The sequence below is a fragment of the Callithrix jacchus genome, chromosome 6 (assembly GCF_049354715.1).
Source record: "Callithrix jacchus isolate 240 chromosome 6, calJac240_pri, whole genome shotgun sequence".
NCBI lineage: Eukaryota > Metazoa > Chordata > Mammalia > Primates > Cebidae > Callithrix > Callithrix jacchus.
In genome coordinates this window covers 4,576,195-4,590,681 of record NC_133507.1, presented here as the reverse complement: position 1 = coordinate 4,590,681, position 14,487 = coordinate 4,576,195, and the positions used below count along the sequence as shown (strand labels likewise).

General features: G+C 36.1%; 2 protein-coding genes across 12 annotated transcripts in view; one reads left to right on the top strand and one right to left on the bottom strand.

Annotated features, from left to right (window-relative positions):
- UBE3A (ubiquitin protein ligase E3A) overlaps positions 1-14,487 on the bottom strand; it is an 85,568-nt gene that overhangs the window by 12,949 nt on the left and 58,132 nt on the right. For all 11 annotated transcript variants that reach the window (XM_078375688.1, XM_035303553.3, XM_017973220.4 and 8 more), the window contains 5 exons: positions 12,354-13,600; positions 5,444-5,588; positions 2,033-2,238; positions 1,258-1,422; positions 11-166 (listed from right to left, as the gene is read on the bottom strand). In XM_078375688.1, coding sequence (XP_078231814.1) covers positions 11-166; positions 1,258-1,422; positions 2,033-2,238; positions 5,444-5,588; positions 12,354-13,600 — 1,919 coding nt within the window. The remainder of the gene's footprint in view (positions 1-10; positions 167-1,257; positions 1,423-2,032; positions 2,239-5,443; positions 5,589-12,353; positions 13,601-14,487) is intronic.
- Positions 1-14,487, top strand: part of LOC103793567 (uncharacterized) — a 156,488-nt gene that overhangs the window by 106,222 nt on the left and 35,779 nt on the right. The gene's annotated exons all lie outside the window — the stretch shown is intronic.

The window sequence follows — 14,487 nt, the reverse complement described above, 5'->3', positions numbered from 1 at the left end:
GCTTTCTTACCCGGCTTCCACATATAAGCAATTCAATTTCTTCTGGTCTGAATAAGTACTTTAAGGGAGATTCATTGGTCACCATATGAAAACCTCTCCGAAAAGCCTTGAACTGTTTTTCTACTGATTTATTGAGAATGTAGTCAGAATAAAGATTGACAAATTCCTGTAGGAAACATTAATCACAAAAACCTCTTAAAATATGCTATGCAAACAGAACACAAGTTAGTAGGCTGCAGAGCTGTTCAGTTTTTCCGGGAAAAAAAATTAAAGAATATTTGAAACAATTCAATATTACACCTACAAAGAAAACTACTACTTCTATTTCACAATTCTCTGTTATAGCCAATATGAAGCTGTGAAAAGGCCATATACATGAAACTGTCATACATGATATAATGTCAGTTCTGATACTGTATTAAACACACCTAAATATAAATGCTAGAGATGCATACAACTTTTTAGGTTCCCTCAACTAGGTATGCAAACAGAAACATTTAAACCATGTATCCATCTATTTATAAATGCTAACATTTTAAGAGCGTACAACATATTTGATTTGAGCAAACCAGGAAGTCCCATGTTTTCTACCACAGAATATTTGCTAAGCGGCCTACTGTATCCAGTTCAGTGAAAATACTGAAGTGTTGACTGACACAAACTACTCTATCAAATCATAAAAGGAAAATGTGCTTTGTACCCTTAGTGTGTATAATATTTCATCAAAAAATATCAATAGAAACATGTTTCTTAAAAGGTGTACTATATCTTTGTCATAATTTTTCCTGTTCTGGGTTATTCCCATTCCAGACTAACACATTTTAGACAACAGAAACGCAGATCTGATGTAAAAAATACTTTTCAGAAATGTCTTTATATCACAAACAGGATACACATTGTAAATTAAATGTAATTTTTATTTGTCTGTGACAAGGTCCTTTATCATGAGGTTCCTGCTTACAGCTTAATATGGAAAATACCCTGCTTCTTGCTTTATCCTACAACCACACTTAGCTATGAACTATCTCCTACGTCACGTCCTCTTTCTCTAAATTGGATTTAGTGCCTAACTGTGAGCTTTCATACCAACTTACATCCAAGATTTAGGAGACTGGACTCCAGCATTTACATAAACTTGGTTACTGGATTTCTTGTGTTTCTTTGTACCGACTATATTAGATACTCCTTTAAAAATTATAAGCATACATGCTTTGAAATTGTTAATGAAGAGACAAACATGATGACATAAAACATTACCTTCCTGTTTTCATTTGTAATTGGAATTTTATCACCATTTTCCTTTAGATCATACATCATTGGGTTACCAAAAAGATCTGTTTGTGATATCTGGAAAGTGATCATCATGTCATCTTCCACATTCCCTTCATACTCCAATAAATCTTTTAAACTCTGATATAGAACCTAGCAACCAGAAATGGTAAATTGAGGCCACTATAGAACTATAAAATACAACAAATAATTTACATCACCCTTCTTAAGACAATAAAAACAAAAAACTTATCAATGAAAACTGTAACAAGGATAGTTAGTATTCCTCCAGTCCCCAATAGTTTCCAACCTACAAAAGAAACACTGGCAGTCACTGGGATGTCCCATTCTCTGCTGAAAAACCCACACCACCAATTTAGCATTCGATTTCACACTGTGCTCTATGAGAAATTCTGTGGTGTCTCAACGTGGGGGTGGGGGAGGTGGGAGCAGGCACACTAGTGGTAGCTACCAAGACCCTTAGCCAGGGCTGCTCTGATTTTACCTATCTCATAAGATTTCACTAAAATATAAACAAAATGTTTAGAAACATTTCTCTATGGAATCAGTCTTAAAAAGCTTCATGCTGACAGCAATATATAAAAATTTCCCCTTTTAGAGTTTGTAAGTGTTCATGGTACTTCAGTCTGATTAAAACTTAAAGATTCTAAATGAAAACTTTTAAAATTTTGATATAAATTAAATTGTATATTTGCATTTAAAATAAAATCAAAGAGACTGAATTAAAAAAATGACAACTTACTGGGTGAGAGTCTCCCAAGTCACGAAAAGTTCCTTTTTTCCCCATGAGCTTCCTGTAGACAACCATGGGAAAATGGACATCCAGTATACAGTTATTGTAAATAGCCAGACCCAGTACTATGCCAATCAGAGTAAACTGACCCTCAGTTTCAAAAGAAGACGGATTAAACCAAAACAGTTTTGTAGATTCGTCGTATGTGAACATACCTATAAGAAATAATTTTTAAAAATACATTACTTTTGTATTTTATTAAGAAGTGATAAATACAAATTTAAAGTAATTACACATATAAAACATTTAAAAATATATGTAATTATGCATACATTGATTTCTATTAGCACTTGAGAAAACACTGTCCACATATATGTTATAAACTGTGGCAGATGTGGTATGTAATTTTATGAAGTCAAAGAAAGTCCTAAGTAATTGAATGGCATTGAGTAGAAAAACACATTCGTTAAATTCAAGCTTTCTAATTTTCTACTAACACATAAGAAAAGTTACATTCACACTTTATCTACCCATAGCTAAAACATAAACATAAAACCCAAGGGCTATATTTCCAAAGTGTTTCATTTATGAAAATATATTGGTACCACATGTATTATTTTTAAAAAACAGCTTTTAATCACAGTAAGGAAAGTCTGTTTTTGAAAGTTAGATAGTGCTGCCATGAAATTCTTCTAGCATTTTCCTAACAACATCAGATGATCTGAAGTACATAAACTTAGATTAATCTGATAAACGTAGATAAGCAAAGCTACTTAATACCTGTGTTGTGGGCCAGTATGTAAAACAAAAGTCATTTCAATTTCACATGGTCTTCATTATGCAAACCCCAATCGTGGAGACCTTTATATCACTCACTGGAAAACTGGGGTGGGGCGTGGTAGTTCACGCCTGTAACCTCAGCACTTTGGGGAGGCCGACACAAGCAGATCACCTGAGCTCAGGAGTCCAAGACCAGCCTGGGCAAGATGGCAAAACCCCATCTCTACAGAGAACACAAACATTAGCTGGGTGTGGTAGCATGCCCCTACAGTAGTCCCAGCTACTTTGAGAGGCTGATGCATGAGGATGGCTTGAGCCTTGACTCAGGAGGTAGAGGCTGCAGTGAGCCAAGAGAGAGCCACTACACTCCAGCCTGGGCATCAGAGAGCCAGATCCTGTCTCCCTCCACCAAAAAAATAAAAACTTAAAACCAAAGATTCCAATTTTTTTTTATCTACCTGAATATTACTAAGAGTTGATTTCTTCCCTTTTAAATGACTAAGGAAAAAAATTAATTTAGAATTTTTTCATTTTACTAAATGTTATTTAGCTGCACTGTAAAACCGAATGAAAACATCTTAAGAATTAAGTCTCAAAAAATCTGTAATTTCCAATAGAAAAGTAGAGCTTAGAAATCAGAAATCAAATTATACAGCATGTAAGTATTTTAACCATAGTTTTTTTGTTTTTGTTTTAATTGAGACAGAGTTTTGCTCTTGTTACCCAGGCTGGAGTGCAATGGTGCAATCTCGGCTCACCGCAACCTCCGCCTCCTGGATTCAGGCAATTCTCCTGCCTCAGCCTCCCGAGTAGCTGGGATTACAGGCGTGTGCCACCATGCCCAGCTAATTTTTTGTATTTTTAGTAGAGACGGGGTTTCACCATGTTGACCAGATGGTCTCGATCTCTTGACCTCGTGATCCACCTGCCTCGGCCTCCCAAAGTGCTGGGATTACAGGCGTGAGCTACCGCGCCCGGCCCTTAACCGTAATTTATAAAAGGACCCTTAAAATGTCTCCTTGATCACTAGGAGCATGAATTAAGCTTAGGACATTTTCTGAATGCAAAATGATTTCAAAATCAATTCATGTTTGAGTTTCACGGTTTCCATCTAAACATTTTTTACAGACCAAGTTACAACATCCATGGAAATACTTTTAGTTTTAAGTATGGTATTAACAGGGTCAAGAACAGCTGACAAATAATACAATTAATAAATTTGTTCAAGCTAGCAATGGTGTGTCTAAAAATTAATAAACTTGATAAAATGTCACAAATGCACTTCCTTGGTCTCAAGAGCAATAAACTATAAATTAATCAGAATATAACTCTGAAGTGCCATTTGAGGCACATTTTCTCACGTTTCAGGGGAAAAAAGCACCATAACGAATGCCTCCAGTAAAACATTCCTTTTTGATACTTTTACTGCCATCACTTCAGTTACCTTCCTGGAACTGCTTAATCTATGTTTTTTCTTACAAGTATTTCTGCATATAATGCAAGTATACTTTCTTTATAGCTAATGTTTAATATTTCTAGATACGTCAAAAGCTAGAGCTAAGGTTTATCAAATTTAAGAACCTTACGACGTCTGTAATTTCCTATCTCAAAAAGGGCATGGTCTTAGGTTTCTTTGATTTACTTTGAACAAACTACACACAAATGGCACACCCTTTTAGTTATTAATAAAACACTCGCTAGACTGTAGATAAGGGGCGTGTGTATGTGTGTGTGTGATTAAGAACAGTAACAGAAAGGTGAACTCAATTAGAATGAACAGGCTATAACAGCTCAAATTTCAAAGCTGAAGGGAAATGACGCACATTATCATATGCAGACTCCTCACAATTCTGATGGTACCTTCAGTGGAAACCTTTTCCTATAATTGTCATGTACTTAATTTTAAACATAAGCAAGTTCAGTCACTAAGTGGTTATCTTGACAGTAGAAACGGAACCAGCTCAGAATTATGCGGGTACGTAGACCACCCAAAAGACCGCATCTTTTCCCTGTTGTACTTTATCACAGAAGGGAAAAAATGAAAATTCTGATCCTTCACTTTCAAATTAACATATCCCATCAGGCTTTATCAAACTGTTCAATAACTCTTCTGGGAGACAAAAAGGGTTCTGAAGTTCAAAAACTTTGGGGGGAACATTACCTACACTGAGCCCCAAGAAATCTTATAGCAAATAAATCTAATTAATGGGATATCAGCTAGTGTTTTCTGAAGTTTGAGCATGACATACTTGTGAAACAGTCTCTCAAAATTCTTCTAACCATTGTTCTTTGAAGCTCACAGGTCAGCAAAACCATGAGTTTGATGACGGTTTGATAACAAAAAGCAAAGAAATCCCTCACGTGTTCCAATGTACCATTCTAAAGTGCTTTTCAATTCAATTTACCAAAGAGAGAATTTCGTTCATTAGAATATGACTAAGAAATAGAAGTACTTGAATAAATTAGTGATACAAATCAGTTCTTAAAACCGACAAATTCAATCATGATGTGTGATTCCAAGTAATCCGTACCAAATCCTCCTTCTGCAGCTCTTCATAGCTGAGAATATTTATAAACCAAGATAAACAAGTAATTCAAAAAGACAATATGACACCATAATCACATTACTAAAGTATTTACCAATATCTGGATTGAAGATTTCCTCCACAACCAGCTGAAAAAATTCTTTGGAAACACCTCCCTCATCAACTCCTTGTTCTCCTTCAAATTCCACATACAACTGCTTCTTCAAGTCTGCAGGATTTTCCATAGCGATCATCTCTAGCTAGTGATGGAAAAGGTAAACATGAACAGAAGATGATTGCTAGTATCAGGAAAAAAGCAAAATAAAAACGAGTAGGGTCACGACACAAATACAACTTTTTATATGTAAATAGAAACAGCAAACTGATAAAAAGCCAGTGAAGACAAAGATTCAGTCTGAAAGATAATGAAAAAATAAGACATAAAATATACCAGCGTAGTAAAAGGCATACTTTCTAACTTTACTGATTTGTTATAAAATTCACATACAGTTAATTAAGATTTTACTACTTGTGTGTAACAAGTCTGGATTACACAGGCCATGGAAAAGCAGCTAAACCATTTCAGCAAAAACAATGGAGAACAGAGGTCTGACTTCAAAACTGTTCATTACTAGTCCTTTATTAGAATAGAAACGGCCTGGTGCAGTGGCTCACGCCTGTAATCCCAGCGCTTTGGGAGGCCGAGGCGGGTGGATCATGAGGTCAAGAGATCGAGACCATCCTGGTCAACATGGTGAAGCCCCGTCTCTACTAAAAAAAAAACACAAAAAATTAGCTGGGCATGGTGGTGTGCACCTGTAATCCCAGCTACTCAGGAGGCTGAGGCAGGAGAATTGCCTGAACCCAGGAGGCGGAGGTTGCGGTGAACCAGGATTGCGCCATTGCACTCCAGCCTGGGTAACAAGAGCGAAACTCCGTCTCAAAAAAAAAAAAAAAAAAAAAATAGAAACTCCAGAATTTTTAATATCTACTAAGTCATAAGTAAAATATTTCAATTAAGAAAAGTACATTGAACAGGAAAGCAGTTCATGGTCTCTCACAATAGCACTTAGTGTAAATGATCACCTTGTAATGCATTAGAGCTCATGTTATACACACATTCCCTTGAAAGCCAGGTGAGACATAACCTTACTCATGTCCTTACTCTTAAATTGTAAGTTGTCAAACTTTAGTATCTGGCATTTTCTCATCTCTAAATCTTTTACCAAATATTCTTGTGTACCTATAGAATTAGGAATACATAACCTCAGTCATTGATATTAACCATAAAATCAACACTAGATTCTAATACGAACTGTTTATACTGCAGTTCGTTTGTTTTACTTTATGTATCGGAAATTCACTAACAGTATGACTGCATCCAGTACATGGATGGACCCTGCATCCAGTATCGGCCACATCTCCTAACTTGTCTTCAAACATCTGTTGGCTGATTAAAACAATTTAACCTTGGACTTCAGGTTATTCCAACTATTCCAAACATAATTTTTTTTTTTTTTGAGACAGAGTTTTGCTCTTGTTACCCAGGCTGGAGTGCAATGGCGCGATCTCGGCTCACCGCAACCTCCGCCTTCTGGGTTCAAGCACTTCTCCTGCCTCAGCCTCCCGAGTAGCTGGGATTACAGGCACGCGCCACAATGCCCAACTAATTTTTGTATTTTTAGTAGAGACGAGGTTTCACCTCGTTGACCAGGATGGTCTCGATCTCTCAACCTCGTGATCCACCTGCCTCAGCCTCCCAAAGTGCTGGGATTATAGGCATGAGCCACCATGCCCGGCCCCAAACATAACTTTAAAAATGGCTTTGAGCAATGCAATCGTCACTGAAACAACTGTCTTATAGTGCTAGAGTAATTAAGGTAATAATACTCATTTGGACAATCTAATTTGTCTATAAAAAACAAAATCTCATACATTAGCGAATCAGGTCAGATTGCCCTAGAGCATTATTTTTCAAACTTGTCACCTGCAACTCATTAGTGAGTAGTCTAATCCATCTAGTCGTTTGCAGTCAGCAATGGGAAAATCAGAATGTATTCCACATAGCAATGGAACCCACTGCTTGTGAAAACTTGTTTCAATTAGACGTTCAGATGGATATGACGTATTGGGATGCTATGTAAAGTACTAGGGGTTGCAGTCAGAGTCTGACAAACCAGCTGAAAATACTTCTGGGTATCTTCAACTTTAGGTCCTATTCTGTGAATTTAGTCTTTAGTTTTAAATAATGTCTGTTCTTGTTCAACACCGATCTCTATATTTACAAAACCATTTTTAGGCCAAGTTATGTTAAGACAATTTACTTTGAGACTGTGTTTTGTTGTGGAAAGATCAAGTCAATCAGAATACACCTTACTATCCCCAGTGCCCACTTACCATAAACTTTTAACCTTGAAGCTTTTGCAAGCAATTCAGTTAAGCCTCAGTTTCCTTAACATACTCTAAGTTGTGAAGGCTTATTAAGAATTTATGAGAAAGAGTTCTATAGAGCAGGCAATACTAAGAAGATAACACATCATACTGTTATTTTTAAAACGATTTTGCTTTTTGAACTTAAGATTTGCAATTTTGTGTCCCCAAAGGAACTTGACATAGACTAGTTCCAAGATCAAGAGTCAAACAAAGGTAGATGTGAAAATAACCTTGGGAAGAAAAACAGTTCCAGCTGGAAACCTGTTTCAAGCTACAGAGCATACAGAATTCTGAGGACTAAAATTAGGATTTGCATCTTAGCTCAAATGCGGGATAGCAGGCCAACATTCCATATTTGCCATGTAATCCATTTCCTTATGCCAGTTCCCAACTGGCTAGGTATTAAAGATGTAAGTCAGTGTTTATATTTACCTTTATATCCAAAGGTATACTTGGCTTTTTATCAAATATAACATATTCCAAAGTGGGAAAAAAACATGATCTGATATTTAGACTATGCATTCTATAGCTTTTCTCTATTAACATTCATTGATGAGAGTTGACTCGTTATCAATATAAAACCTAAATCTGTCACAATCAGAATGTGTTCAAATATAAGCATGTAAAATTTTTTTTGAGAAGTAGTTGGGAACTGACTTCTGTATCACTTAAGAATAAAGGCTGGGCACCATGGCTCACACCTGTAATCCCACCACTTTGGGAGGCCAAGCCAGGCAGATCACTTAAGCCTATCGGTTTGAGACCAGCCTGGGAAACATGGCAAAACTCATTCTAAAAAAAAGAAAAAACACGAGGGGGCGGTGTGTGTGTGTGTGTGTGTGTGTGTGTGTGTGTGTGTGTGCTTGTTGTCCCAGCTATTTGGGAGGCTGAGGTGGGAGATCAAGGCTGCAGTGGGCTGAGGCTGTGCCACTGCACTCTAGCCTGGGAGACAGAGTAAGATCCTGTCTCAAAAAATAAGTAAAAGAGTAAAAACAGAATGCATAAATAGCCTTTAAAAATATTTTATTTTAAATTATTTAGGCAATAGCCATTTTGATGAAGGCCATTATTTCATAAAGACCTGTACTGGTAATTCTTTTTCTTAAAAATAACCTCCATCCATTGTTCAACTTTAAAAATATATAAGAAATGAACTGTAAAGGTATATTCTTTACATAATAGCTATATTATTTAAAACTTTTTTTGTTGCTGTTTAAGCACAAACCTCACCATAAAACTATATTTTTAGAGTCAAAAGCATTAAGATATTTGAAATTGAGAGGACTATGTCTAAACATTCTGAAAAGGAGAATGTACATGCATTCCTGAATTCATTTAATATACAGATGTGGATTTTTAGGGATTTTTCTTAAAAGTACCGTATTTGTTGTTTTTATTTAATATGGAGACTAGCAAGTGTTTACTGAGGAAAAATAAACAAAAATACACTGGGGATATAATCACATCTACCTCTTCATTGTGTAACTTCCTCTTCCTTAAGGCTCTTGATTTCATTAATTATTAGATAAAATGATTTTTAGTTTCTGAACTTTGTAACTGGCCATGATGATGAAATACTAGGGAGTTCATTTTTTTAAAACTCTGACCTGATATCAAACCATTTGCAGAATACATAGTAGGATGACATCTTAATATCAAAATACAATATATCAAAGTACAGTATTACTAGACTGATGAAAATCCAAAGGAAAACCTTACCACTTAAAATCTGAATAGTTTTCTGAGCAATGACATCAAGCCCATTCATAATTTTAAGGTTCCTTAAAAGGATGAATCTTTAAGTAGAAGCAATACTCGGATAAAAGAGACCTCTACTACCTACGAATGCTAGGGGTTTCTAAGAACGGCTAGCTTCAGCGACTTCAGTCAACTTGTTGTACTCTATGACAACAGTTTGGTAGTGAGGAGGATTAAACTCTGAAGACGTCTAGGTTATTCAAAGTAATTTAATTGTTCATGTTCACTATAAACACATGAAGAAAAGTATGTTAGATCTCCAATCACATAATCACATATGTCCAGGAGACCTGGAATCCTGAGTTCTAGTTCCGGTTCTGCCATCAATTTATGTAGGCTAGAAGCTCTTTTACATTTCATTTTCCTTCCATGTAATACTAAGAAGTTTGATGTTTCATTGTCTCAAATTATTATATATTGCTGAGGATCTATGTAGATATATGCCTCATTCTCTCATTCAATGTCTGAGAAATGATTTTGAGGGCATAAACCAAGCATATTTCTTGGTTTCATTTTTCATTCCAATTAGAATAAATCACAAGAAAGAACAATGGAAATTACATGTTAACCACAATATAGTGAATGTGTACGATTAAACATACCTAGAGCAGCACAGAATAATCTTACTCTTAAAGCACTGTGAGTGAATGAATAAGTAAAATAATTAAGTTGATGTTTCAATAATAAGAGTGTTCACCAATGAAAATGCTGGAAGCTGGGTTAGACTGCGCTATCAGAAACCAGATAAAATGGGCCAGTGACTTTTAGAGGGGATTTTGCAGAACCTCCTGGTATTGGGGCTTTTTATCTTTGCCTATCACCTTTATCTGTGCTAGTTCCTATTTTTGAACTTCCTTATTCAATTCCACATCTCAGTCATTTATTTTGGATTTTAGGCATTTATTCTAGAACTCCCTCAGGGAGTTCCAATTTTCTAAGTGGAACCAAGTTTCATGCCACCACCATCCTTTATTCCAAGCCTGCTGTTGCCATGATCCTTTTAAAAATCTGAGTTTCGGAAACACGTAAACATACCTGAGTATCAAAATGGCCTCTTTCTCTCTATATATATGGACACATACCTACAATGCACACACACTGCCACCCTTGAGCTGAACCAAGAGCCACCTTCCCAAATATTGGAGTCTGGCTTTATCAAAGTATCTGTGGAGTATTATCAAAAGTACAGATTTGTAGGCTCTACAATACAGTTTCTAATCACCTCTAGAGGGCAGCGTCTTGGATTTTTTTTTTCTTAATTTCAAAATCAGGTGTGAAGGCAGTTTGGGGGACCTCATCATGGCAATACTATGTTCTTCCACAAACTTATAACTTCTATCTTCTACTTCTTTAAGAAGTAACTTTAGGGCCGGGCACGGTGGCTCGCGCCTGTAATCCCAGCACTTTGGTCAACATGGTGAAACCCCATCTCTACTAAAAATACTAAAATTAGCTGGGCACGGTGGTGCGCGCCTGTAATCCCAGGTACTCAGGAGGCTGAGGCAGGAGAATTGCTTGAATCCAGAAGGTGGAGGTTGCTGTGAGCCGAGATCACGCCATTGCACTCCAGTCTGGGTAACAACAGCGAAACTCCGTCTCAAAAAAAAAAAGGTAACTTTAAAAATCTTATATACATACTATCCTTGGAAGTGCTTTGTCTAAGAAAAATGAGAAATTACTTGTAAAAGAATAACAAATGGGTAAATACGTAAAAAACCTCATCACATTAGGAATGTGTTCATTCAAATGAAAGGTGAAGTCTAAGCTCATTTTATCACTATACTGTTTTCTAAAGAACAATCACAAAAAAATAGAAAAAACAAGTCCTAGAAGAACTATGGCAGTAAGTTAAACGGGAAGAATGGGGTGTTCTTAAGCAGTTCTAAGGTGTTTGAAGAGACAATTTATCGTTTATTGATTCTAAAATTCACTTTTCTTTTTTCACATTATCTCTGAAATCAGATTATACCGTACAAATGATACCATCTTACAATGAACTGTTGGTAGTTTTCTGTCTTAGCAGTAATAAAATTATAGCATTTCCTACAATCAGAGTAGATAAAATACTATAACCATGAATTTTTCTCTTGTCATCAAAGACCATTTCTCTAAAAACTTCAATTAGGAAAAAAGCTGCTAGTGTGGTTTGAATTTTGCAATACATAAAAGCAATGAACATATTTTACCTGTTTTTAAAACAAAGCCATAATTACTAATTCAAGTTACCACTCCTCAACAAAAAACATAGAAGGGTCTCACATATGTCGTCATTATTTTCTGGGTGTGATTTCTAAACTAAGTAGTGCATGAACTCTCAGGGTTCTTTTAGCTCTTAAAGCCTAGGATCCCATAATTTTATTTATCAATATTAAGCTTACCACAAAGTTTCTTATTTCTTCTTTTCGACCCAATCCTGCTCTACAGTTCCAAAATTAGCAAGTCTTAAGAAAGTGGCCAACAGTTTGTTTACTGTGATATATAAGAATAAGGCTTAAAAAGCAAAGGAGATCCTTGGGAAATAAGATCTTAAAAAACTCACTGCTACTTTTGAGCTTTCATGAGAATAATCTTAAACCACTCTCTGCATTTGGATCCAGTTTTCAAGATTTAGAAAATCCATTCGTCTTCAAAGACAGAGTGACCATTATATAATACAACCAATAGTTTGTAGAACACACTTATAAACTTGGGCAGGAACAAGAGAAGTATAATACCTATATTTAAGATGAGAAATGTCCATGTGTCCCCATGGTACATGGCATCATTCTGTTCAGTCACTGAACTGTGCCATGACATTCCCATCATTAGGTTTTGAATCTCGCAGCCCAACTTACCCGGACAAGTGCATCATCTATGATATGGTCACGTCTAACTTTGAGTCTCAAATACGGATTCAACTGCTGTCCTTGAACTAAGCTGTAGAGAACAGTGATTCTCCGTTCACTGTACATGCGGATTCTATTGTCATAATACAATCCCAAATTCTTTGTGACAGCATTCAATATAAAGGGACATGTCATAAAAGAGAATTTGTTCTCTGTTTCTACTTTGAAAAAAGTATAATCTTTATCCATTTCTAGAACCTCATTCAGTGGTTCATTAATAAACTCTTCAAAAGGGATAAGTGGTTTTCGACAATCCAGGGTTTTAACACCAAGTTCAGTTTCCAGGGGGTCCACTCGAGGACCTTTCTTGTTTCTTCTTTCTTCTCCCAAAAGCTCCTGCAGTGTCAGCTCGCTGGACTCGGGGATGGGCTCTTCATCATCTTCTTCATTGTGATCCGTGTCCACTTCCCCTCCCACTACATTTGCATAGTAAACCATTTTCAAGCACTTTGAAGCAGCAACAATGGCATCATCGTCATTCACTAGATTTCGACTGTTAAATTCATTGCTTATGACTTTATAAGTAATCAGTTGCTGAAATGTCTCCATCATTCTCCGAATCTGGTCTGCATTGTATTTAGACCACAGTCTGATCAGTTTTCCTTGGGCTGCAAGGGGTAGCTTGCTCATTGCTTTGCAAAATAATGGCAATGCCATTTCCAGATATTCAGGACTGTGGAGATTTCTATTCTCCATTACGATAATGAACAAATTCAGATAATTAGGATCTCGAGAGTATACGTTGTGATACGTCAAGTCACATTCCACATTAGGTGACAAATACACAAGTGCATTGAGAAAGGCAGTTTCAATTTTTTCATTAGAGAGCAATCTGGTGTAGACCCTTCTAATGGCATCAATATCCACAGATACATCATCAGGGCCTAATTTTTGCAAATTGTTGTCTCCCTGTGAGGTGTCACCTATCCTGGAGGAAGATGCTTCTGCGTCTTCTTCCATGGCAGCAGCAGAGCATGCAGCTTTTTCCTTTTCATCTTCATCCTTGTCTTCATCCTTGGCTTGAAGAGATTTCAGTTCTTCCTTGGTGTGTTGTTTAACTTTCCGGAAGCTCTGTACCAATGCCTCAGCACTAGAAAAAACTCTTCCAATCACACGAATTAAAGGGGAATAATCTTCTCTTTCTCTACATAATTCAAGAATTTCATATACCTTCTCTTCTGTTAAGTAAGTAACATCTAGAAAATTAAAAGAAAAAAGAGAACAATTATTTTCATAATATGCATGCTTACTCTGTTTCAAAAACTTCTAAAAGTAAAACAGCCAGATATTCTAGACTTACTTTAAGAGTTGAGTGTCATAAATTATATTATCTAATACTTATATTGAGCAAATAAAATGTAATGCTTACCTTTTTAAATGAACTACCTATACCAACGTCCTCACTCATGCTTTTATATTCTTTCAACAATGCATAACTCTTAATAAGATCATGAGCTTAAACACTCTTTATAATCAAGATATCTATTAATGTATAGCTTTAATTATAAAAATGAACCAATATATCATGTCCTGATTCATCATAATACAGCTCTTAAAACCTCACTGTAGAACAGACAGAAATACTACTAGTCTTATTTTACTACTCTGTTCTCAAAAGACTAAGGAGGCAAGGTCTTCAACAGTGCGAAGAAGGCAACTTATAAGCTGGCAAGCAGTACAGAGACTATGCAGCCACCAAAATCTATTTCCTCTTTTCCAGGGCACAGAGTTGAACCATATTTCCCAACTTTTTGAGATAAGTGTTATTTTCAAGCCAAGGCTTTTACCCTTCTGGCTAACAGGATAAAAGACATTTGTGCCAAATATACTCTTACACATGTACTGTACAACATGTAGAATTTTTAATAACTGCCACCCCTGCTTTAATATATGTTTCACAATAAAAGACAATATAAAATATAAGTGATCACTGAATGAATGGTCTCCAAAAACTGAACCACAAAAATACCAAGTTTTATCATACGAAGGATCTGATCTGTGTCTGTGGCCCAGCTGCAAGAGTGCCAGCACTTGCACAGTTTCTTTAATGGGCCTTAACGCTTTAAGAACTAATTCTCAGGTT